This window comes from Anthonomus grandis, chromosome 8 (assembly GCF_022605725.1).
Source record: "Anthonomus grandis grandis chromosome 8, icAntGran1.3, whole genome shotgun sequence".
Taxonomy (NCBI): Eukaryota; Metazoa; Arthropoda; class Insecta; order Coleoptera; family Curculionidae; genus Anthonomus; species Anthonomus grandis.
The window spans coordinates 10,235,500-10,263,374 of NC_065553.1; the positions used below are offsets into that span (position 1 = coordinate 10,235,500).

At 30.1% G+C, this 27,875-nt stretch overlaps 2 protein-coding genes across 2 annotated transcripts in view; one reads left to right on the top strand and one right to left on the bottom strand.

The window, feature by feature from the left end:
• LOC126739451 (protein cycle) overlaps positions 1 to 9,467 on the bottom strand; it is a 44,838-nt gene extending 35,371 nt beyond the window's left edge. Inside the window, exon 1 of the mRNA XM_050445130.1 lies at positions 9,276 to 9,467. Coding sequence (XP_050301087.1) covers positions 9,276 to 9,328 — 53 coding nt within the window. The 5' untranslated portion in view covers positions 9,329 to 9,467. The remainder of the gene's footprint in view (positions 1 to 9,275) is intronic.
• A 1,593-nt stretch (positions 9,468 to 11,060) lies between these two features.
• LOC126739485 (transcription factor 25) lies at positions 11,061 to 26,680 on the top strand. The gene is made up of 11 exons (XM_050445176.1): positions 11,061 to 11,312; positions 11,447 to 11,620; positions 14,190 to 14,386; positions 14,614 to 14,803; positions 14,856 to 15,082; positions 15,613 to 15,910; positions 17,626 to 17,738; positions 18,457 to 18,624; positions 21,711 to 21,783; positions 21,844 to 22,031; positions 22,683 to 26,680. Exons 1-11 carry the CDS (start codon positions 11,172 to 11,174, stop codon positions 22,852 to 22,854), a joined length of 1,941 nt encoding a protein of 646 aa, XP_050301133.1. The 5' UTR covers positions 11,061 to 11,171; the 3' UTR covers positions 22,855 to 26,680.
• Positions 26,681 to 27,875: the final 1,195 nt, after the last annotated feature.

The window sequence follows — 27,875 nt, forward strand, 5'->3', positions numbered from 1 at the left end:
TAATAAAACCTAGTATAAAAATTATTCGATTTTTGTTTTAAATAAGTACATGCAGCAAGACTATTATCTAAAAATAAATTTCAATTAGAAGGCACATTTGCAATATATCATATATAAATTACTGTTAAAATACACAATTTAAAAATTAATGATTATAAATAATAGTAGTATTGAAGTCCATACTTAGCAGAGAAGTGAAACTACAAAGATTAACTTAAATTTACGTTAAAATTAAGTTGCCCTAATTACTTCTCTCTACTAAAACACTATTTTGAGTTTTTTATTTATATATTTATTGTCGTGACAGCGACATCCTTACTTAACGTTTTTAATTATAAATAAGAAGCTTAAAATAGTGTCTTAATCTAGAAAAATGGATAGAACAACTTAACTTTGACATCAAATTTATCCACAAAATTAAGTTTATCAGGCCTGATAAATTGATAATTTCGAAAAATTAAATGCTTTAAAAATCCAGATTTATATAAAAAAATCAAATTTGATGATGCAATTATTCTAAAGACGAAACTTTAACTTTAAATGGGCAGATGAAAAATAAAAACGACTTCGGACAAAAATTGGCTTAAACATGATTTAAATAAAAGATTTTATATTTTTTCTTCTTTTTTTGGCTTTTCAAATTTTGTGTTTTTTTTGTGTTTTATAAATTAAAAATTTTTTTCACACAATTTAAATATTAATTTAATTGCTTTAGTTTAGGTATAGTTTATAAATTATGTATTTATTTAAAATTAGTTCACAGTTAAACAGAAACACTGTACCATATATCATAGTAATAAAAATATTTAAAATATCGTTACGGTGTAATATTAAACCTTAATTCACATTAAGATAAGACTAAATATAGTAAAGCCTATTGTAACGATATTGTAAGGACCGAAAAACCAGCTGATTCTTCGTCATTCCGAAATGAAACAAGGGGTACAACGGTCGGACGTCTTGAAGGTTAGCGGGCATCTTCCGGACTAGCGTTTGGCCGAGTATATACGGAGCCGGAGTTCAGTGAAGTAAAATTCGGAATATTGGCGCCAGATTTAAATAGTTGTAAATAAATATATTAAAAACGAAATACCTCTAATAGTCGTGAGTGATCTTGATTAGACTATTTTCGATTGTTTTTCGTTTATATCTACTAAACGGGAAAAAACGCTATACTATCTTGAATGCATAAATGTTATAATATTGGCACAACCTATAGACGTTCTGATAAATAGTTGTCTAAGAAAATTATAAAATTTTTTTGTTTTTCATTTCCAATAATGGAAATCTGGCAAGGATTTGCATGGTCTAAAATTATCCTGGACAAAGTAAAAACAAGATCCAAGTTGAGAACTTAAATAATGCCAGAGGTCTACTAACTTTTATTTGTTTTATTAATTTTTATATTTTACTATGCAATTTAAATCTCACCTTAAATGAACGTTTGTTTGACATTGTTTGACAACGTTTTGTTTGATTTGGATTATTCAAAATCATATTAATAGATTTCTTATTTTTAATTCTGATGGTTTCGAATTTATCTGGTTTAAAATTATTACCTTATCGTTTTCACAGAACACATATCTTTTCTCTTCTAAAGATAAGTCTCGAAAAATTAGATATTCTATCTGGCGTTTCAAAAGGTTTTGTTGGTCCTTCATGTTACTTAAAGTAGAACAAACAGTATTTTACAACTGATTAAACAGTCTAAACAGATGCGACTTTATTTATATTTCCTGCATTAGTTTCATTCAAAAGCATAAAATTTAGGTTGTGCAGAACGCATAGTGCGGCTTTATTATTGGTTTGCATTGTCGTGATCACAAGATCCTTAAGATAAAGCAGCTCCAATGGTTTAGAATATGAAACTTATTTGAATTTTCTCTATAATTAATATTATAGAGAATTAATTATAGAGTTTTGAATATTATACTACTATAAAATGAACTTAGCATTAAGTTCTAAAAAGTTTCAAGTGTTTTATTAACCTTTACAGAAGTTATGTGATGCTTGAGTAGAATAGCAGAATCTAAAAATCGTAATTAGTCTACGAGGTAAACTTATTTTTAGAAAACTGGACAAAGCAATAAAAAGACGCCATACGCAAGTAATATAATCTTTTAAACGAAAAATAGCCAATTTCCATTCACGTCGAAGAAACATATCTATATCCAATTATTATCGAAATCTGATATTTATATAACACCTGTGGCCATTATTAAGAGGACCGCTCGATTCAGAAGTATCGAATCTGGTTAAGTTTAAAAGGGGGAAAAATGTGTAACAACCTGTTTATTAAAAGAACAATTATTGTTTATCTAAATGTAGTCGCGAAGGTTTTTTTAAACTGCATTGCTAACCTCGTAATAATTATTTTTGTTCAGGATAACTGCATGAGTTCGCCTCTTGGTCGGTCTCGGAATCGGATTACTTCATGGGCTTGTATTGACTAGCTTTGTTAGCCGTTTTTACAAAAATATAATCCTGTTGTGGCGTCCGAGTCTTTTACATTTTTAAATACCCGGTTAATCAATGACATAAAGGTCAAAGGGATTTTTTTTTGTGAAACAAAGAAAACAATTCCCAAAATATATAAAATCCTTGGTATAGGTAGGGATGTGTAATAATTTAGTTTTATTAGCTAATTTAACTATTGTAGTTGTATAGTTATCTCTCTAAGACAGTATTTACTAGAGATGCAAATAAAGCAAAAGACGTTTCTACGAAGGAAGGAATTAAGCTTTGTTGCATATGGTCTTTCAGGATCATAAAGCCTATAGCTTCTAAAGATGAGAATAAATTTAAATAGAGGCAGTTTCATTTTTTTCCTTTATATCAATATTCGTGTCACCACAAAAGATTTCTGTTTCTAGTTTTGGTGTTAAATTATTCTAAAATATTTCAAGACATTAAATGAAATCATATTGCCTTATGTTGTTATATAAGCCTATATATGCCTTATATAAGCAAATCTATCGTTGTTATTAATTGGACTTTCATTACAACAGAAAATACAAAGCCGGTATATTGAGGTAATTTTTTTTTCTTTTGAGCTAAAAGTTTTGGAGAGTGCAAATTACATCAAAGTTTTTATTTAGAAATTCTAGATATACTAACAAATTCTCAAAATGTTTACTTAACTTCTAACATATAAGTAGATAATATTTAAAAGTGTGTGAGTCTCATCTATACTATCAGTAACGCTAGTTAAAAACGATTCTTGAACATCATCGCAAATTGTGTTAGACGCCATTTCTGAAAAGGAAATACAGACTAACTACTAATACAGACTAAGACTACTTTGTATTTTGACTCCAGTGACATCTGAATTTTTTTTACCTTCGTAGATATACGGTCAAGGTTTTGGCCTTGACATGTTCTTGCTTTTCATGTTTGTTATGGCAGATACCAGAAATTACAACGTTCCTCTTTATTTTTCGATACTCCATGGCATTTATTGCAGCTGTAATATCACAGTTTAACATTTAAAATTTATATAATTTGGTAATATGACCCATTTCCTTTTTTAGATACATATTTTCTGTTTTTAGGTTCTCAATAATTCCCTCGAAGACTCGGTTACGCACCCGACTCAAAAAGCTCGTCAATGTAATCTAGCGACCCTTTCATTTCTCGGATTTTCTGCTTCAATTCTTTGATCGTGGATATGAGTTCTGTGAGATCTTTTTTATCCGACTCTCCCTTCTTTTCTTGTTGTTGGTCATCTTTATTTTTTCTATTTGTTAAATGTTTTGCAGTAGTAGAAGCGGAATTTTGCACCTCTTTGTCCTTGCTAGCGTGACATTATTGACAGATTCAGTCTTTTTTCTGTGCATGGAGTACTTTGTCTTGAACTTCGCTAACACAGTGAAGGTGAAAATAAACTTTACACAATCCACATCATATCTTGTATACCTTCCTACACTTTTTGAAATTATTACAGAAACTACAAACTTTAACCGGTGCCATACGCTTTTCTAATTCTACTGAAAAGGATTTTTTTTTCTTTACAAATTCAACCGCAATTTTTCAGTCTCCGTACTCAGGTCACTATTTTTACCAAACCAATTAAATTAAAATTAGAAACTTTGAAAAATTTCGAATGCAGCACAGGCAGCAATCTACAATTGTAATAGTAAAGAACATACTATTGCCACAATGTTGTAAACACTAATTCCCATATATTTTCGCAATTTTTTATTTATTTTCTCTTTAGGCGATTCGGTGCTCCTAAGGAATATAAAGAGACTAAACCATTGAAGGCAAGTTTTATGTAATTTTGTTATTTTTTATATTTGGTCACTCAGAACGACTCTGAAGACCGAAAAACCTTTACTAATTTTAATAAAAGATTATTACACTGACATAAAAAACGTTGTTGGAAGTAATATAACTTGTAAAAAAAGATACTATTTAATACATACTGATCATAAAAGAATATTATACGGGGTGTTTCTGTACAATAGGACAAGATTTTATTACGTGTTTTTCAGGAAAATGTTTTATGAATATGGGTTCGCAGATTCTTTCTTATCAATACTTTTTTTTATTATTAGTGATTTCCGCTTACCGAATTTAAATCTCTTGAAATATTACTTGGGGGTCATATGAAGTATATTCACAAAATAATACACCAGGGCTAGACTGCTTCATAAAATAATATTAGCACCAATGATCTCACTAATAGTTATGTTATTGGAAATTGCGGATACATGTTCATAGATTGACATTTTTGATTCGAATTTATCTTAAAAAAACGTAGTAATATTTTATCAGATATGTCATTATATGTCAATATAAGAACAAACGAGTTTTATTACTGCCTCATACTCACCTCACATCATCACCTGTTAGCAGTTTTGATATCTATTGGGATTAGTCCATAGTCCATAGTATTAAAGCTATTAGAGAGCATTGCTATTAGAGAGATATTGATGATTTAAAATTGATTGAAAATAATATATCTTGCTCTAGAATTATTATTGCTGGTGGATTGCCAGGATCCATACTCAATCCTTTTTTTCAAATACTATATTTACAAACACAATATATAAAATTTTGGACGATTGCGACTCCAAAAAAATCTTTGAACATCCATTAAGTTATCAATCTCAAAAATTTAGAACTTGATTTCAGACTATCTTTAAAGTCTTCAAATAGGTCAGCTTAAAACGAGGTTAAGATCTATTTTATTAACTTACAATCTCTCAATATCTAAAACAGTGAGACTTACATACTAATTCTAGGCCGGAAAACACACATTTATCAAGGCACGTGCAACGATAAGCTATTTGTATCTCACAAATGGCAGATTCGATTAAACATAGTGCACAGGGCATATAATACAGACGATCTCAACAATAGTTATATTCGAGCGAAGCCTTGGCAAAAATAGGGTTTGATGATGTCTTGTATTTGATCTAAGGACCAAAAATTTTATACTGGAAAGGAGAACAGAGGTGTCTCAAGCCATTAAATTAAAATTAAAGCTCATAAAAAATTGTACAAAGATATTTCTTCTGAGGTATGTACAATGGATATATTTAACAGCTTCAGTAGCTGGTCTGTAAGTCAGATACTTACAGGCAACAGTGAGAAACAGTGAGTGCAAACTTGCACTCACATTCAGATACACTGATAAAGGAGATTCCGTATGTTGCAGCCTAATAGGCAGTTTAAATATAGACTCTAAAGTAGAACTTTTTGAGTTTAAATATGAATATGAATATGGGTTCCCATAGCTCTTCAAAGGTGATCCAACCATATTGTTGGTATGCGGTATGAAGCTAAACTCAGAATCAAGGGTTCTGGGGTAATGGAGATTTTTGATCTGAAATATCTAACTAGATTGCAGTAGTAGCATTTGTTGTCAACACACCATACCTTTAAGAAATGCAGATTGCTATAAAGAAATATGCAATTCTTAATACTGTATAAATTATAATGTAACTTTAAGTCGTCAGCAAATACCAGTCCCTGATATTTAAGAGTAGTAATTAGGTCATTATTGAATAGAATAAATAATAGTGCGCCCAGGTTGAAACCCTGTGGCACCCCTGAGGGATTAATAAAATATTTCAATTTAAAGCCTTTATACTCGACAAACCAGGATCTACTAGGTAAATATCAAGAAAACAAACCCAAAAACCAGTTAACCCAACTAGGAGGTCATATAAAACAGTACATATATTGGTCTATCCAATCAAAGGCTTGTAGTCGTATTTGGTTAAGTAAAACGCATGCGCCAAATGTAAAATTTAGTATGTTATATATGGGTCTATATGCATAATTCAAGTATTTTTCTAGTATCATTATTATGTACAGTCCAGCAAGGCTTACGACTTTAAATGAGAAAATATTAAAAAATCTTTTTGACTCATATACTATTATTTTTTTCAAGGAGACATATTGACACATAAATTCTGTTCATCCTTCTTGTTTCAAATTTGAAGAAGTATTAAATTTTATTCTAAATTGCGCTTTGTTTTTTATATTCGAGTACCGGGCTTCCAAGATATTTCATTTTAATACAACGTTTTAAAATTAAATAAAACATAAGTATTAATTACTTAGTACTTTAATTTTAATTTTAAATAAATTGATTTCAAACTGTGATATTTAAACGTACATGCTTCACCAAAATGCAAAATATTCCTTGGTGGTTTCAATTCACCATTTATGTTCACTTGTTATCTAGAGTTAATCCGTTGATTGAGAAAATGGGATTATTCAATCAACGGTTCATCGTCAAATTTAACCAATATGGATTCTGACTCTGAAAAAAGTGGCCTTTTTCAAATTTCAATAAACTGTATACCTAATACAATTTTGTAAGATTTATTTTTTAAGAATATAATGATATATTCTATAACTAACAACATAATTTCAAACAATCACCTTTTCAAATATATTGAAATTAGTTCTGCCTTTGCTGCCTTAAACCGCACTTAACAAGATGGAGACAACTAAACTTTTATAAATGCAAAAATAATTCAAAGCTCAACTTGTTGGTTTTTAATAGCGATGTGGGGTCATATTTTAAATTTAAATTAAATTTCCAAACAGCCCATTGCAGTAAAGAGTGACAGTGATAGATCCTGGATACTTGAATTCGTTTATGCTGATCAAGAGATGCACTTTCATAACTGTTGCATTTAAATCCTATATAACTGATTTCAATAAATATTTGAATAATAGGAAGTGAAAAATAAAACTATGATGTTCTTCGAGAAAAGGAAACAAGAGGAATCCCGATAAAACAGTAATAAGGGCCAAGCGTGTAATAATTAGATTATCTTCGAGAGACGAAGTGTTGTAATAAGGTAATTACCACCTTGGTAACCCTGGTAACTCCTTGTTAGTGTCGGACTACTGATGTAGATAATTGTGATTTTCTGACAAGAAGGACATCTGATGCAGTATCCCTTTGAATATAAAGGACTTTTTTTTGTATAGATAGTGTACAAATTCAATAATCAAATATTTTGAGTTGCAGATAATAAAATTCAACTTAGCACTATTAAATTCAGTAATTTTATTGTTTTTTATATTATAGAATATAAATAATTTCTTTTTTCAATTTATTCCATAAAGAGAGGTTGTGGTTTTTATCCAAAGAAGAAGTAGATTATTTTTAAATAAAGTAAAAATAAGACGTTAAAACAGAAAATACACCAATAGAATCAAAAAGAGCATTTCCAGGAAGATACCTACCTAGAAATTGCTATTTTAAGAATAATTAAGTTAAACTATAGAAGTGTAAGTGTTCCATCCAATATCAAGCGTAACACATACGTATATTATGATTATAAAAACGAATAAATATCTATTAATTTTCACCTAGCGTAAACAGCCCTTTTAATATTGTGTATCAGGTATAGAAAATGACGTCATGCCAAGTAGAAAATCACTGAATGTGATATAAAAACAAAAATAATAACTATATTTACTTAAAATAAACCGTTAAAAATGTTTCTGCTGTAACTGAATTCAATCGCGTTTCGTTGAGATGTATAATAATATATATTATATTAACATATGAATTACTCAAATTATCAATATCTTTCTTTTTGTTAACATGTTGAGGTTGTTTCTTTGTTTCCACCATTTTACTGCTTGCTATCTCACCAATATTTCAGTACCATCAACGTTAAAAGGATGTTGAACCACTTGCAGAACATTTAAATAATTATTGGTTTTAAAATTGAATGAAAGACATAATTTATCCTATATTCATTACGACTCCCAAAACTGACATGGGAATATAACTATGAACTATTATTGTACTCGAACTATTATTGTAGTTACATTTAATTGTTATTATTTCAATTCAATCTATCTTTTTTCTTATAATTTACACAATATGGAACACCTAATCTCTTCCTTCATCTTAAATATTATTTATTACCGTTTGGATCTTTTTTTTTCCCAGTATAACCAAATAACTTATGTTAACATACTTATTTTAATTAGGACTCTATATTAATTTTTTTTCTAGACATATACCATCTATAATTTTATTGTCCTTAGTCAAATCTGACAGTATTTGAGTTATTTTGATTTTCCGTTACAACCAGGTTTTAAAAATATTTAAGGCGAATTATCCTCATCGGCTTTGGTAAAATGGAAAATTGGTAAAATCAAAAATGTTGCAACAGTAGTTCCCTGTGTGCCTACGTCATTTATAAAGGCCGATCTAGGGAAATTGCCATAAGTGATAAAGAAATTAAGAAAGTAATCATTAAAAGAAACTCTTCAGCGACCTAGATCCTGCAGGTTGTATCCTATTTACCCTTCTCTATTTTAAAAGTTAAATTACAGTTATAGCTTTCCTGTTTACTTTACAAAAATTATACTTAATAAAGTACTAAAAACAGTTCTGGCCTCTCATACTATTTGTTTTTGCTATTGTTTAACCAAAATCTTCTGAAAGGCAAAAATTAAATCACAATTTGCTGACATTAAAGATTGAAAATATATCTTGCGTTATTCGAAATTTTATTCCTAAAATAAAAAAATATTTTAATGGTTACTTCATAAATAAAATTTAAAGGTAATCGATTAAGTGACTTCGAATTTATGATCATAATACTAGTTCATTTCTAAAACTTGAAACTGACGTCATATCTTGATGTAACAAAACATTTTGCCATAATGTTCCCTCATGAAAGTCGTATCACATTTGATAGATGAGAAAACACTAATGACGTTTAGCTGGACCACCCTTTCCAATTATACAGTTTTATTTTAACTCGTTTACATCAACAACTACTTACGATCCATCAATACTGCTACAATATGCAAACTTGACTTCGTATTCATCCAGCATCTTTTTTATGCGCTTTGAGTTGGGGTCACTTATCAATTATTAAATAAACTCTTAAAACACTATAAATTAAGTCTTAAATAAAAATTAGTTTGTATATCAGTTTTTTTTAATGAGACACACGAAACGTAGCTTCGAAAGCAAAATATTTATAAAAACTATAAATTATTGCACTTAATTCGATCTACATCTACCATCGTTAGACTAAAGTTCATTTGGTTACAATAATTATATTGTTAATAGTTAGTTTACTATCAACCACTTTTCTAGCTCATCGGACATGCCGATAAAAGTTTACGCCTTTTATTAATGCATGTAAATGGGGGTCGTGACATATCATTTGCTTTCTTGTATTTTTTTTAGAAAGAACAATAACATGACAAGATTAGGAATTATGTAATAAGTTGCTGTCGTAATGAAAATTGTGATTTGTTTATAAATAAAATTTTATAAAAGTGTTAAGATTTGCATTATTTGGAAAATTATCGTTTTACATATTTTTTCTTATTTGCCTTGATGGGAAAAGCTTTTAAAGAAATTGCAATTATGAACATTTCTATGAGTGATTGCCAGCTCTCTTGAGTTTGCGGTGACTAAGAATGCTTATTGTGTCCTCATTGAATCCCATCTTAGGCATGGTATTTTGTTTTGAGCAGTATGAGTTCAGTATTTATGTAATTCTATGTTCGTTTTGCAGAAGAAGGCACTTCGTTTTTTCATGTCGAGTATCATTTCGTACTAGGTGACCTTTTTCTAAAACATCAATTTTAACTCTGTCTTCCTTATTTATACTCGAAACAGCTTGTATAGTTCATAAAAAGTATAAATATGAGCTTAATCGTCTATCCGGGTACAACCTTCACAATACCTCCTTTCTGCCCCTTCCTATTCCAAAAACTGAAAAGGTAAGAGCATCTTTTGTATGCGGAGGCAGGAAGATTTTTAACCACTTACCTCTAAATTTACGAACTATTAAATGTGATCTTAGATCTAGAAGGAGGTTGGAAGAGCTGCTGCTGGGTGAAATTTTCTATATTTTAGACGAATTATTTGAGCGTAATCTTTAGTAAAATGTTCATATTTATGTTTTTGTATTTTAGCTTTTGGTATCAGATTTTATGTTTTCAATTTTTGAATTTGAATTTAGAGTTACTATGTCTTCAAGTTCTATAGAAAGCCTACCTCTTCAGAGAGATTGCGAACTATTCATCGATCCTCCAGCCTGTATACATATTTATTTTATATATCGCTCACATTTTATTTTTATTTTTAAAATGTAGACCTAGATAATTTTAGTAGGTATCTTTGTTTTTTTTTTTAACTTTAATTAATTTTTTGCTAACCGCTTTTATGTTTATTGCAATAAAACATTTTTTGAATTTGAATTCAGAGTTATTGTTTTCAAGTTCTATAGGAAGCCTATATCTTCAGAGAGATTCAGAACTGTTCACCGATTCTCCAGCATGTATATAAAAAATTAATTTGTTTTGTGCACATTTTTTTTTATTAGAAGATTTCTTACATGTAGCAATATCGCAAAAAGATAATATGGCCATCAAATAAGGCTTGGTTGCTTTTTTATAAGTATTTTATATAAAAAATAGGAAATCCTGACTTATCACAGTTGGCACCAACAGAACAAAGTAAAATTCCAATTTTTGACTGTTCTGACATTTTCCACAACGTTGACATTTCACTGACCGTAGTCTGTCATTTGTCAATTGAGTTGTGACATTCCGAATAGTTCCTAACTTACAATCTATGGCATATATAAAACCAAAAAAATACGGAAGTTTTCGGTATAAAATGTGTTAAATAGTAGTTTATACACGACAAAGCCTAAAAAATGTCCAACAGAGTAATGCGCAAGTTGCTCAAAGAGCAGGAAAAAGATCTCGCCGAAAATGAAAATGTTTCAGACATTGAAATTGACGCCCCAGTCGGGGGTGCTCGAAAAAAACAGCTCAATATAAACCGCTATGAATTGGTAAATTTCATATTTTATTTGATACTTCTTAACCACTCTCATTATTCCCTCATTGGGTAAAATCATATGTTTTTTTTGTAAAAATACATTGCCAAATATGGGAAAAAAAATCAAATGAGTGTCAACATTTTTAGTTAGGTCAACAATCACACTCAGAAAGTGAGGTAAAAGAAGACGACAATGAAACTGAAGCAGCTAAGTCTTGTGAAGGGGATAATGTACATGAATTGGTCAAAAAGAAGAGGAAAAAGAGAAAAAAGAAGTCAGGGAAACATTCAACACATAGAAGCAGTGAAGACAATGCAGATGTAAGTACAGGCCAAATCTGGACTTAATGTTTCTTCATTGCTCCTTGGGAAAACAGTACTTTCTGTGTCCCCTGCTCTAGTATATGTTCATGATACTTACCTTTGATTGTACACCTCATACTGTGAAGTGAACTTTGGGTTCCTTTATTTTATAAATATTACTCATCTAATACTGCCCTTTGTGTTTTCCATGTTTCCATCAATATCATATATTTAATGAGGGAATGGGTTTATCACTACTCCAGCTTGGATTAGAAAGAGATCTGGGCATGTGTTTTGAAGGAAAGGAAAATACAACCATCTATAAAGCAAGACATTGAGTTCCCTATAACACTTAATTAGTCACCATAAATTTATCCAGGTTAAAATAAGAAAAAAAAACTCTACACCTACAGTATCTGTTATTGTTTTTAATGCGGTACTTTTGGTTATATGTTTTGCCTTGAGGGCACCATCAGACCAGACATTGAACACCACTTTCACAATTATATTGTGTACCACATAAAAAACATTAACCATTACTGTAGATTTCAATTAGTTGCCCAACTACATATAAAAATGTATGCAAATAAAAACTAAAAACTACACTATGTTACTACCATTACACTCTGGCAGGCACACTACTCTTACTTGACATTTTATAACACTGTGAAGTCTATTAAAGATTGTTTGGACAGACCAGTATTTACATTTTGTACAAGAGTGTTTCAACAAAGTTGCTTAGTTTATTAAAAGAGATCAGATTTTTACAATATTAATGATGTAAAGCAGTTTTATACTAATTTATATATGCCCTCACTTGGAGTATGCTTCCTTGGTTTGGAAACCTGTATATTTTATTTGTAATATAAGATTTGAAGAACTTTAACAAATAAAGAAATAAACAAGCTTATAGCTAACATAATGAGTTACTGATTATATTGGGTATTACGTCACTTATAGCAAAAATCAATTTAGAAATTTTTATCTCTAAAAATTTCTAAATTGATTTTTGCTATAAGTGACGTAATACCCAATATAATCAGTAACTCATTATGAATTCGTCACAACAATACAGATTTTACTTATAGCTAACATAACAAATGTTACACAGGTCAATAGAGGAATGAGAAAAATATGTATAAATTACATATCATTTAAATATTCATTTATACTATAAAAACTTGTACGAAGAAGATACTCTTTAATCTTTGCTTCAAAGTCCTTTTAAGATTTAAAGATGATCCAGTTTTTATACAAATAAAGAGATTGTGTTTCCATTACACTCATCTGCAAGTGATCAATGTTTAAATCCGTCTTAACAACAGTTGTATCATCAGCAAAGATAATAAAATTTCCATTAGAATCACTACACTCTACATCACTGATATAGATTGGGAATAGCAGTGGCTCAAGCTTAGACCCTTGAGACACACCAAATTGTAGTTTACAATTTAGATTGTGATATCAACTACTTGAGATCTGTTTCTAAGGTAGGATTTTATTAATTTAATAGTGGAAGTTGAAAATTTATAAGATTTTAGTTTCTTAGCCAGAGTGGTAAAGGAGACACAATCTAAGGCCTTACTCAGATCACAGAATGTGGCTGCACTTCTGCAGTAAAAAATTATTGATCTCTATTAAAGTTGACTGAAAAAGTACTTGCAAAGGGGCACTACTATCCAGCAGATAAATGTGGTAGATATTGAAAAACAACAGCCAAAGATGATAAGATGATTTTACAAAAGGCAAAATCCAAGGAAAGAAAATATGACGAAACATGGAAAATGTGCTGGAAAAGGCCTTATTTACAAAGTGTCACAGAGAGTCAAAGAAAAAATAAAAAGTGCTTTATTAATTGATGACATATAAATGTATAATATGGGGTCTTTTGGCTACAAAGGCTTGTATGGAAGTCTACCCAGTACTAAACAATTGCTAATTTTTTAATTAAAATCATCAAAAAAGAAACTAAAACACATTTCCTAATATTCAACTTAATTAATTCATATTAGTATATTACATAGTATTAAATAAGAACAGAAAGGCTACCTAAATCCTGTATTATAATAATATTTCATTATCAGTACAATATACAAATTGCTTGTATAACCAAAATGTTGCACTTTAAGAAAAATCGATCCAAAATTATATTTTAATATGAACAAATATCTGCTCATAATTCTTAATTCTTTCTGAGATATTGTTGAAATAATACACATTTTTCCAATATTTTATAATTGATACTGCAACAAAGAGGTTGGAATATATTCGTACATGTACTACCTAATATACTGAAGCAAAGGATCATATTTGCTAGGGACCATAAAAACTATACATATTGGACTCAAAATCAATCATCTCGTCTAATCTTTAGTGCTGAGATCAAATTTAATACATTTATTTACAGTGTCCTTTTATGTAATTTTTGTTAGTTTTTATGCTTTTTAGCGAAGAAATAGTCCATACTTATTATATTCTTTTGTTAACCACTGTATGTGACATCTTGTAAACCATGCATTAATAAATTTTACAAACACCTAAAGACATACATATACTTTAAAATTTAGGATTTTTTCCTCGATTTTAGATTGATGAAGTGGAAAGGTCTATTAAAGAGGTGAATAGGCTTTTAGGAGAGTGCCCAAAAATTGCTTCTATGGATAACCAGATGGTGCAAGATAGACCTCCTGATACAAAGACAGTTTTAACTGTACAGCACAAGCATTTAAACCCAAACAATGAACTTAAGAGGATATTTGGCTCAAAAGTTGTCCAAGCTGAGCAGTAAGTACCCTTAGTTTAGTATAGGATCAAAAAAAATCTTCTCAAGAGAGCTTTTTATGATGCCACAGAATTCATTCACTTTAAATTTTTTAAAGTGTACTGTGTAATTTTAAATCTCTCAACTAATGTTTTGCCTTATATATTTATTTTTACTTGTGTATATGCTATTATGTATTTTGCATGTAATATATGAAAAATATTTACTCTGATCAATTTCCATTTATTAGCAAAAGAAAAAACCGAGGTGGATCAAGGACTCAATTAAAAAGAACTTGGATGGTGGCATGCAGAGACAATTGGCCCCAAGTAAGCAAATCTGGACTTTCCATGTCACTTTTGGAAACAAAAGATGGTGTTCAATATTTCACTTATGAACATAGTCAGAATTATAGGCAAACTGAAAACAGATTTTTACAGGTAAATACAAATATAACTTTAAAAAAAAGTTCTATTATCTCACTTTTTTTAGGCAGTAGAAAGCCTAAATCCAGAAAATATAACAGCAATTATAAACGAGAGACCTTATCATGTAAATGCCCTCATTCAACTCTCAGACATTTTCAAACTTAGTGATGACTTGGCTGGTGCCGCTGAGCTTATTGAGAGAGCACTATATTTCTTGGAGTTTTCATTTCATCCACTTTTTAATGTGGCACAGGGAAACTGTAGGCTGGATTATAGACGGCAGGAAAATAGGTTTGTGCAATTTATTTGTTATAAAACATCTTTTAAATATTAATATGTACTTAGGAATTGGAGTAGTAGGTTAGAGACACTCATAGAAATAGGCATTTCTCAAGGCTAGAACAGTAGTAATTTATTCTCTAGATAATTCTCAAGAAACATAAAAAAATTAGATATAAATGGGATAAAGTAACTTACGATTTAAATTAATAAATTTTGATTGTAAAACTCTAAAAAGGGAAAAGAAAGAACAGATTTAACTTTTAGTACTATTACTATTCTATTTTAGAGTTTTATAACGAAAATTTATCGATTTTAAGATTTTATACATTTATGTTAGTCTAAATATATAGGTTTTTGTGTGTTTATTGGGTAGTATCTATTTGAAAAACTACTCTTTTTTTAGCACTACAGAAGAAGTAAAAGTAAATATTGTAGAATGTTAAATTTTGAGATTTGACTTACTGTTCCTAATTCGCCACTCCACTACCTAAGGCTAAGTTGAGATTTTCCAAATAATCTAAATTGATCTGAATTTTTAGAGCGTTATTTATAACAATTTTTAAACACTTAAACTTCCTTGGAGGTAGGGGCTGTTGTCGCACTGCTCTTGAGTTTTGCAAAGTTTTGCTAAATCTTGATCCTAAATCCGATCCTCTTGGTATAAAATTAATCATGGATTTTTATGCATTGAGAGCAAAGGAGTATGAGTGGCTGATTGGTTTTGTTGAAGATTTGGACAGGAGATACAATTTGCTTCAGTTGCCTAATTTCGCTTTTAGCACAGCCCTGGCATACTTTTATGTAAATGATATTGAGAGAGCTGATTATTATTTACAGGTAAGCTTTTGATTTTTGAAACGTAAAATTACTTAGTATGTTAATATTTAATTAAGCCAATTTTGAATAATTTAGGGTCTAGAATATTAAACACTCACCTTTTATAATGATATATGTTAACTTTAATATTCAATGGTTTATCTTAAATTCAAAAAAATTTACATCCTGCAAATTTATATCAGTTCAGAACCTATCTGATGCAAATAAAATTTAAGGCCTTAAATATTGTGAACAAATATTAAGGCATTGTTATCACAAAAATAATAGTCCGGCAAGACTAACTGGTTACAGGGACTATTTCTAGGGAATTGAGTTTGTTCGATTGTCTTGATTTAAAAGTTCTAAAGAACAAAAACAACTCTCTAGATCTGATAGGTTCCAGAAACCCTGTTAAATTTAAATGATGAAAAAAAAACCTATCAGGCCGGCTTCATGGGTTCTCTGTATGGTCAGTTGTCTCAGTCACACTCACTTACTCAGTTACCTTAATTTAAATAGGGTGTTTATTAAAGTTGTAAGGCAAACAAAATCTACATGGAAAGTAAATATACATTGTTGATGGCATTAAAAATGCAACAATAAATAAAAGATATATATCATAAGTTTATAACCTAAAGGTACCTGAATTCGTCAGTGATCACTTCGGAAGCACTACATAATAAAGTGTAACATTGAATTGTTTTAATTTACATAATTATAAAATAAATATAACTTAAGTTTTAAAGATTAAAATGAGAAGGTGATAAAATAATAAATTCATGTTAAATCATACGACAAAGAAATCAAAAGAATATGGTTAAGATCAATTAAAGAGGAAAAGAAAAAGACTAGTAAGCTTACGGATCAAGTTCCATGGCGTTCTTCTTTCGGGGGCGAGAGCCCGCGATGGGTTATTTCTCACCACATAGGGCGTAAGGCATGATGTGGGTTCACGGGGCTAAGGGCAGCGAAATTATCTGCTTTTTGGCTTCAGGGCGAAATTCTCATCAATGCTGGGTCATGGCTGGCGGTTTACAAATTCATATTCAAGGAGCCCTAAGAGAGATTTCTCGATGGAAACACGGTACACCAAATAAAATGTCACCAACGGTGAAAACTACTTACGAAGTTTCAAGAGGCATCGAACCACTAATGAATTTTAGTTTTTGGTATTAATTTAGCTAAAAATGTGCTGGCGGCGAGGGATGATACTAGATTTATTTCACGACACGATTAATCTCTCTCCGTCACAGCGGACAGCAGCACTTTATGGCAGAAATGTTTCATAGAAAAAATAAACATATTTGGATATTTGAAATTGGTATTTTAAAACTCGTAAAAATACAGGAACGCCAATGCAACTTTGAAGTGGATTAATGGATATTTAATGGGAAATCAATATTTAATCGATCATTGTCCGGTTCAATAAAAAATAGAATTTATTATGACAGACTTAATCTTGTACATAAAATATCTTTTAACAGAGATCATTTAGATTTTATTTCGAATTTGATCCTAAGAAAATTATGAAAATGATTTAATATAAGGATATACTTGAGCTTTCAAATGCTATTTGTTCTATTGCATTATGTATTTTAAAAGTGATTTTGATATATATTTCTAAAATCAAAGTATCAGCAAAATATAGGCCAATCAACCTATTGTTTTAAAAATGTTTTTCAAATATTTATGGTAAGCAGAATTTTAAAAGCCTTAACTTGTATTTATATTTTTAGGAAGCGTTACTTATGTTTCCCTCATTATTGATGGAACTACTAGATAAATGCTCTATTAGAATTGATAGTAGAGTATCTTCGCATAGCTTCTTTACTGAACCAACTGAGAAAAAGTAAGTAATGATTGTGATGAAATCTTCTAATCTTTAAAATAAATTAGTTTCCCAATAGGGGCTTGTTTTTAGAACATCGCGACCCTTTTTGAAATCACAAAGTCTTCAGTATAATTTGACAATGTTATATTCCATGCGTTTCAAGCTAGTACAAAATTTTGGTGATAACTTACACACACTTGGTTTTATTTAAATTTCAAGATATGGATCGCTTAATAAATCACCCTTTACAGAATGAAAGTGGAACATTCAGGATTTTACTCATCTTTTTTGAAAATTGATGAAACTGAAATCCCATGCATTGTATGTGTGGTCCTTTACTTTGTTTTATAAGCCTATTTTTTCTGGCCTCGATATAATGTATTGGGCTTCTTACATTTAGTATAAAGTATATAATTTCTGTATCCCTAAGATTTTTTCTATTGTGATCAACCTTTATTGTTTCCAAGTAAAAATTTAAAGAATATTTCTAAAAACATAGATATATCTTTCTTAAAATAAATTTTACTTTTCTTTATGTTATGCTATATGAATTTGGTAAATGTAATTACTGCTACAAGTAAATTCTTTAAGTATGTTTATCCTAAGACAAAGTTAAAAAAGGAACTATTTTCCTAAAATGAGTATGTAATTTCTCTAGTCAGAAAATTTAACAGGTTTTAATATGATTGCATTGCAGTAAATGTAAGCTCTTGTTATTATATTTTATTTATTTTAGTCCTACAGCTTTAAATCAACTAGTAAAGCTATACGTGAACCGAACTTTTCATGTCTGGAAGGATGCAGATATCTTACCGTGGTTAGAACGAAATGTGCATGATGTATTAGATAGAGTGGACAAAAAAGAACCAATTGTTGAGGCATACAAAGAAAAAAGATTAAGAAGGTAAGCTATTTTTTTACTAAACACTATAATTTGAGTGATTTCAGGTATTGTCTGTAAAATCAGATACAAGAGAATGCAGGAAATATAGATTTTACTTATAGTTTGAGTAAATTTCTAGGTCTTGTTTTGAGAAAAATTAAAGCAATATTTTTCTTACAATTTTTTAAAATAGGCCTATGGTGAGAATCTCGTGCGCGTGTTTTTGAATGGTACAAACGATTTTCTGGAGTAGGCCATGTCCAAGTGGTCAAGTTTCTGCTTAAACTCTAGTCTCTAAATAGTGACCAAAATCAATGAAATTGTGCGCAATGATCGTTGTTTGTGTATTAAGATGATTGGTGATACTGTAAACGTCGATAAAGAAACTGTCAGAAAAATCTTATAGGACAATTTGAAGTAGGTGCGAAGTAAATTCCAAAAAAGTTGACCTCTGACCAAAAGGTCGTCCGTCAACAGATATGCTCAGATTTTCTTGACGGGTTAGATGAGCAACCTGAATAAAATTGAAAATATCATTGTGTTTAATTTTAAATACTTCAATACGATGTTGTCACTACAACGACAATCTATGCACTGGAAAACTCCTGCATCCCCTAGAATTAAAACAGTAAGGTAGTTAAGAGAAGAAAAAGAAACATCCCTTATTCGCCTAATTTAGCACCCTGTGACTTTTTCCTGTTTTCAAAAATTATGTCTGCCTTAAAAGGAACCCGGTTCAACTCGATGAAAAAGGTATAAGACTCAGCGGAAAAAAAATTCTTTTTAAAAGTTCCTAGTCAACTGAAAATTTTAATTCCTGTAGGGATAGCAATTACTATAGTTGCTGATTGGAAGTATGCTCGTGTATGTACATCTATTCCAATAGTGAATAAATGGTGTATAATAAATCCAAGAAGGCCGATAGCAGATATAGCATAAATTATCCCTAAAACTCCAAAGGCTTCCTTTTTACTTCTTTCTTGATAAATAATGTGAGAAATTATTCCAAATCCAGATAAAATCAAAATATATGCTTCTGGATGTCTAAAAAATTAAAATAAATGTTGGTAAAGAATAGGGTATCCTTCTCCTGCAAGGTCAAAAAATTATGTATTGATATTACGGTCAGGTAATAATATAGTAATAGCCTTTGCTAAAATTAATAGCGAAATTAATAGTAAAATTGCTGTAATATTTACAGCTCATACAAATAAAGGTATTTGTTCCATTCTTATTCTTAAGGGTTTTATATTTAAGACTGTTGAAATAAAATTTATAGTCCCAAGGATTGATTCGAATTTCCTGCTATATGGAGACTAAAAATTGCTAAATCAACGGAGGCTCCTTCATGAGCTAAATTGTACGGTTTTTATTTGTATAATGGAAAAACCGAGTACATTGAAGAGAATCTTTTATTTGTAGAATAAACTAAACTATGAATAACTAAAAAACTTCTATTATTTAATAGGCAATTGTATCATACATATTACATACAATTTTCTTTCTTTAAGTTTTCTTTATAATTACAGCTTACAGTTGCAGATTTGCCTATATCTCAAAATAAATCAGGAGTTGACTCATTTTTTTGAATTTCTCAAATGGGTCACTTGAAAGTGGTCAAAATGCAATTTAACTGCTTTTTTGAGTATTTTACTCATTTAAAAAATTTACTTTAATGGTATCATTTTTTTTAACTATTATGTTATTTTTATGGTATCATTTCAAACAAGATAAGTTTCCAATATGATATAATGATGATTTCTGGATGGTGTTTAATAATTTTGGCGAAAATCAACGTTCGAGTTAAAATAATTAATTTCTTTTTCTATACCTTGGAAAGAAAAAAAGCATCAGTCAGATTTTTTTAAAATCGTTATATGGCGTAGTAGGCAACTGTTTTTCAATTTGTAATGAACAAATTAATAAAATATACTTAATTAAAATTAATTTGCTTCTGATTTGATTAATTAAAATCTATTTTATTCGAATCGGTCTGAGTATAGATTTCGAGAGGCCTGGTTTAAAAATTTTAACTCATTTGTGTCTTAACTTCACAAATATAAATATTTTTTTCAACAATCAGTTTGGTTTCACAATCAGTCACAGTTTGGTTTTAGAGAGGACAAAATCACAGTGCTTGGTTTTCTTGAACTTAGTATTGTACATCTTGCAAGTCAATACTGTTTTGTGTTTTATGACTTAAGTAAGAGTTTGATTATGTGGAAGTATATTTCATTTCTTCTTAGAAAATTACAACAATCCTCAGAGCAAGCATTCTCGTTTTTAAGAAGATACTACTAAACTCTAGATATAGATTCATCAACATCTTCCCGTACAGTCCATTTACGAATTGTAATTAAAAGTGCCTCCTGGGGATATTTTAATTGTACCCTATTGCAATTCTCCACAATATCATTTAATGATAAGTGCAGAAAACTTTAACTTAAAAGAGAAATTTATCATTATTATCAATTTATATTAACATCTAAATAATGAGTTTCCGAATAGATGGATAGGGCGCAATGGCCCCATTTCTTAGCCTCCTCGCTCCCCAGATTTAACGCCTTGCATTTTTTTTCTGTAGGGGTTTGAAAAGAGTTGGTGTATCATATTAGAGCAGTAAATATGCACCAGGCATCAGGATTTTATTTTCGAAGCTTGTAAAAAGTCATGGAGTTGCCGAACAAGATTATGTGTTAATCGAATAAATGGGAATGATTTTGAATTTTCTTTGAAAAAAAAAACGGTCAAAATCATTTAATTTAACGAAGATTTTTAAAATATAATTTTCAATAACGTATATAGCTGATTTTTGGTATACTAATTTCTTTTGACCAGTTCTACAAAATGTTGACAAAATAAATAACCAACTTTGAAAACACCCTGTATAGAATTTTGTTATAATATACATAGCAATTTGTTACATTAATACCTTTAATCTTAATTTTATTCATATGTTTTTAATTACTCAATGTCACTAACCATTCACCGAAATGTCGATTGTAAGACTTCGTAAATTAAAACAAATTTTGTGGTAAACTAGTATTTTTCTATATTCAGTTGGTCCTAAAATAATCAAGATTCCTATAAATGTATTTTTTCTTTAGATATGCCGGAGCTCTACCTATTAGTATAGTAAGACACATTGTCTTGTCTGATAATCCAGGAGTATCGATACATGTGAGTCTACTATTTGTAAATACCCATAACGATTTGCAAATATTAAAAAACCATTTACAGTTTTTGCAGAATACGCCCGGACCAATAATGGGTTTTGATCCCCTTCCACCAAACGACTCTATCAATTTATATACGCGGCCTCGAAGAATAACTGTTACCGGTGATAGATCAAATGCGTTGGCAACATTTTTGGGTTCTCTTCTCCCTATGGTTAATCCGCAACAGGTTTTGCCTGATAGACAACCGAGGTAAGTTAAAAAAGCATTTTTTAGAGGGTAATCAGATTTAACAGGATATCCTTTATGTATCGTAACGTTTCTTATTTTTGTATAATTAAGGTGATTTAAAAAAATTCGCCTATTCTATGATGTAAATTATTCAAAATGTATTAATCCAATTCAACAGAAAACTAGATATAACTTCTGTTCAATTATTTGGACAAGAATATTCATGCAAAAAGCTTTAGTTTTGCCATATCGTGAGTCTACGATACGAGCCTATAACTATGTGATTTTTATCAGTAACTTCTGGAAAAAGAAGGAGAAATTGTATTAAAAGGGAGTCTGTTCCAATACGGAATAAAAAATTAGTTTTAGAACATTACATGCAATATGTTCCCTCCCAATTTCATCTGACGTATTTAGCTGAATATCAGCACACGGGTCTTATTCTAACTGTCTGAATTTTGGCGTAAAAACATAGTAAAAATATAACCAATATGAGTAAGAAAAAATCTTAATTAAAAAATGGGCCTTTTTTGCGAACGGTCAAACCAGTTATCCATTTTAACACCTTTTTTATTTAGTATACGTTCCATTTAATTTTAAAATATTTATACATTATTTTGAATTTAAACTATTATTTTTTAATATAAATGTTGTTAATTTTGACCATTCCAGAGAAGTAGCAGAGGATGAAGCTCAAGTCGGCGAGCAGCAACCAGACGAGTTCCGACGCAGTATCGCGTCACTCGTTGACGCGATGCGCGACCTCCTAAACAATATTCGACCGGAACTGCAGCAGAATGACGCGGACGATGACGCCGACTTTGATACCGCCGATGAGACTTAGACCATTGACATCTGTCAAAGTTGTCAGTTGTCGAGTGTGAGTCTATTCTGGCGAACCAATATTATGGGAAACGGGATGTGATGTGTACAGTTCTCTCACAAGATGTACTCACAATTAAAATTTATTATCTGAAAATCTGGAGAGATGGGGGTTTTTTTGAGGGTTATAGTACAATGTTTCTGAAGGGCCACTGCATCTTTCAGTGTCAGCTGCCAGATGAAAAGCGGAAATTTCTAGATATTACTAAAAACTAGGGTGCGCGACTTTTTCTTATATTAACTCTTTGATTCATGGTATTTTTTTAAACTGTTATTGTTGGAAAATTATTATAACTTATGCCAAAGCTGTGTAAAGAGATATGTGTATCAATACAAAAAAGATAAGCAAGTAGTCTATATCTATAACAGAATGATCATAAAATATTAAGCATCAAAAATACATAAAACTAATATGGCATTAATGACATGTTGCAAAAAGTCACTAATTCGACAGCTAAAAACAATGCAGCAACATTATTAAACAATAAAATAAAATACATTCCTACTACTGACTACAGATTAAGGAAAAAAATTAGTAGCAACATTTTTACTTTGATAGATAATAGTATTTTAAATAAGAACAAAGGATGCTATTAAGCTGACACTAACTGCGGTTCAAAAAACATGTATAACATAGATATCTCTTAGACCATTATAAACATATATCTTGCTGCCCTTTTCTAAGGATAAGGTCTCTGAAACAGGTAGTGGAAACAAGTCACTTTTCTTTAACTAGAATAAGGTATGAAATATCCTGAAATGGGAACCTAAACCATATCAATAATGTAATTAGGGAAAAATGAAGGATCCAACACCGATACTTGCAGAACCTTACATTTGATTTCCAATTTTTGAGAATAGATATTATCAACAAATTAGATCCTTTCTTCACATAGGAATACGGAAAAAAATAAGTCGAAGCAGAACGTCTAACTCCATAAGCCTCTAATAGCACTGGATAGACACCATCATTGGAAAAATCACAAAAAACTGATGAGGCAACATCATCTCTATTTATCCAGTCCGGAAATCAGGTTGTGCCTATTAATTGACCAACTATTTTCTATTAAATAGGGATTATTGAAATTGGTTTAACCATAATCAAATTGGTAATTGTACATTGTAAAGGGACACCCCTTTATGCGAAGGAAAAATAGTAGTAAATTTTAGATATGAGGGAAAACAGTTCGAGTCAAACGACAAATTAATAAAATTGTCACTAACCTGCAGAGAGTTAGTAAATGTGACATGACTTCGGTGGAAATTTCATCAACACCGGACGCGTTCTTATTGCATTGCAAGAATTCTTTCATGTAAGGCATTTTTCGTTTTAATGTCTAAATGTATACATTGAGGAGTCTTGTAGTTCCTTTTTACCATAGCAATATCAAGCAATAACATTCGTGTGGCTTATTACTGCGCAGTTAAATATTCTGTGGGAAATCTGTTATACGTAGACCATACCAAAGTTTACTGAATAAAATACAAGTTGCTTCACTCGGCGAAAAACCTTTTATCTTTCGATCTTAAAGGCAGGCCGCCGAGCTCCTCGCCGACGGGGAACTAGCAAAAAATGTAAAGGGGAATTGTGGTAAAAAATAGCTATTATTTTACGAGTTTCGTCTAATTCGAACTGTAGGGGAAGACGGAGCACGATTTTATAATAACTTTATTATCGGGCATAAAATTATTATTTAATGTACCTACTTGGGAAAAATATGTAAATTGATAATACTATAAATTATTTGTTTTTCATAGCCACCAAACTAAATAAATTTAACATTATCAAAGTTTACGTAATTTAAGAACTAAATGGTTAAATTTTTTTTGTTAATAATTAGGTACTTAGGTATTTTATTAAAGGTTGTTTTGGTACGACTGGTTGTATTAGGATTTATTTTTAAATCAAAGTCAAAAGTTTGTGTGAAAAAATGCATATATTACTGTTACTAAACGTAACAACTAAAGATAGACATAACTACTAAGTAATGACATGTTTGAATTTTAAATGATTGATTACTACACTTTTTGACTGTTGTTTTTGTTATTTTGTCAGACTAATAATAGCATTACCAAAGACATAAGTAATAAACGTAATGTTTCATTCATAACCAGCCCACAAATGTGGAATTTTATTGTTTTAAAATTAGTAGTGAGAGAGAAAAGGATGGAGAAAGTGTTGTTAGTACCCCTTGGCAACAATGCATATTTTCAATTAATTTTTGTTTGGTTTGTTGCCAGTGGGGTAGAGTTTATGCACTAGTGCAAATAATATTATAATAATCGACAAATTTGTAATTTTCATTTTCCCTCCCTTACAAATCGGGTTAGGATTATGTACAAATAATTTTTTATATCTGTACGTATTGTTTTCGTCGCTCTTGTGCAATTTTAAATAGAGGCGAAAAAATGTCATTACATAATTAATTAACCTTAATATTTTTCATGTGACGACGCTGGTGGTAAAAATACAAAAGTCTTTTGCTGTTTAAACGTAAACAAATAAACTTACCGATGAAACTTTAAATTTGGATTTTAATGCTCTATTCTCTTTACTACACAAGAATCGTGCACCATGATCGTTTATTTTGGCATTAGTTTTCTCCAAAAAAGTACGAAAACAACAAAAAACTGATAAAACACACTCCAAACACAAAATACGCCCCTAGACTCAATAATTTAAAGCGTTTATTTGTTTTAATTCCTTGGCAACATCGCTCGGGATTCATTCATTTATAATTTTTGGCAGAACTTGAAAAATAGTAAAACGTGCGTAATACTGTAGCGCAACGTTGCCGAAGTGACGAAATTTTTTAATGCTCCAAGATATTTTTGTTTTGACTGCTGCTTTTATTAATATTTTTGCTTTTAAAGTCGATTTTTCTACGAATTTTATTAATTTTCGATTAGTTTTTTTTCATTATGAGCTCAGTTATGTTTCCGACTCAAATAACCTTTAAAAGGTATTACATGTTTTAATACTTAAAAAGCGGATAAATAGCTCTGGCAAAAGTGCAATATTGTAAAAGAGGGACAAAAAAAATGAGAGGAAAATATATTTTGCCATTTTAAAATGTAAACAATGTAGTCTCTTAAGCTGGATTTATACAGACAAATAAAGTAAAATAAGAAATAAAATAAGAGTTAAATGTACAAAAGTTGCATAACGCATTTATATAGCAAAATAATATAAGAATAAAATAAGAAGTTGACCAAAATCCAACTTTCATATTTTATTTTATGTGAAAACGAAACTGCGCACGTTATTTTGGTCACAACTTACCCTCTCAAGACAGAGAGGTACTATAACCTGGCATGTAATTGGTTACCCTTATTTCTTATTTGTTATTTTATTATATATATAAATATATTTTATATATATATTTTCATTTTTCGGACATCTAAAAAACATTAAACCACTTCCACGCTTTGTAAAACAACTGTCTACCGAACAATAAGTCGACAATTTTAATATAATAGATTATAATAATTTGCCAGTCCACTGAGTCCACCCGGTGCAACTAGTAATAAAACGCTCGCACATCAAAAGGATTTAAACTCTACTCACTGTGTAACCCAATAGATTTGATTGTAGGAGCGTCGCCCGGCAAATGAAGTGAGGGGTGGTGAATAGGTAATTCGTCGCGTGGAGCCGAGTGAAGCAACTTGTATTTTATTCAGTAAACTTTGACCATACTATTTCAATTTTTCAATATAATGAAAGGTTTTGGTGGCTATTTGATTCTAAAACAAGTTACAAAATTGAGTAAAATTGTAAATTAACAAAACCCTTTAACATTAATTTTTACATATGCAAATATTTTCACTTCGCTGGCACAAATCTAACATAATCTTCTCAGCCAACATACTCGTTTTCGTTGAAGTTTTCCAGTCATCAGAGTCACACTAAGGAAGATCATTCTTCTTTCCCGTCACTATTAGATAGATCTAACTTTTTCTTTTTGAGAAGTAACATATATAAAAAAAATGTGTTTAATAAAAATTGCATCGCTACGAACAGTTCTTCTAGATTAAAATAGTTATTGTGTGTGAGAACAAAAGATTCTCTTGGTACTAAGCTGATAAACTCCTGAGCGACTTGAGTATCTTGATATAGAGCTTCAGGATGTGTAGTTTTTTTGAGTATTAGTTCCTGTTTTATCTAATTTTCTTGGAATGTTATGCGTCTGCGATATACCGGTAATTGATCATTAATATTTATGCAAGAACTACTTGCGTCTATGCATTAATGACTATTTTTAGCGATAGTTTGGCGGCATCTATAAATATAAATTGGAGAGAAATGGAATCATTCCTGACTAATTTCTGGATGTGGCAACATACTGTTTTTAAATTATTAGTGGGATTTTTTTGGAAGCAATTTGTTTCATCTTTCTTGCTCATTATTATCCGGAATTTTTTTTATATTAACTGGAAATTTCCATTTATTATCTGGCATTAAGAAATTAACTTAAAAAAATTGTAGTAACCCTTTAGAACCAATATAGCGATTTTATAAAAAAATAAGTAACTATGCTGAAAGATGTAATTTTATCGTGATTACGGTTCACTATTGTTACTAAAATAGTTTCTTTAAAACTAAATTTTATTATATCAAGACCATTAGAATGATAAGCACAATGGAGATTTACTTACTATTATCTTTCTAGAGCCTAAATGAAAGCTTATATAGCAAAATGTTTTCCAGTTAAGTTGTTGTAAGTGATACTTTAAAAGATATTTTATTATATAAGTTATTGTGATTGAACCATTTAAATATAAGATATTTATAAATGGAGAATTTATTTATTTATATTTTTTAAATTGTTAAGGAATAAAATCCTGATACAATTACGCTTCAATATAGCACCAATATAATTTTTTTCTTCCATTCCAATGCACCTGACTATTATATCTTTCAGCCTTGAAAAAAAAGGTACATCACCGAAAAAACTATTCGGTTGAATAGGGAGGTAGCTAGAG

What these genes read in the sequence shown, in the direction of transcription:
- LOC126739485 (XM_050445176.1), top strand. Translation starts at nt 11,172, where the DNA reads ATGTCCAACAGAGTAATGCGCAAGTTGCTCAAAGAGCAGGAAAAAGAT. An exon ending in AAAGTTGTCCAAGCTGAGCA is followed by an intron (nt 14,387 to 14,613) that starts GTAAGTACCCTT and finishes TCCATTTATTAG; the next exon opens with CAAAAGAAAAAACCGAGGTG. An exon ending in ACTGAACCAACTGAGAAAAA is followed by an intron (nt 17,739 to 18,456) that starts GTAAGTAATGAT and finishes TATTTATTTTAG; the next exon opens with TCCTACAGCTTTAAATCAAC.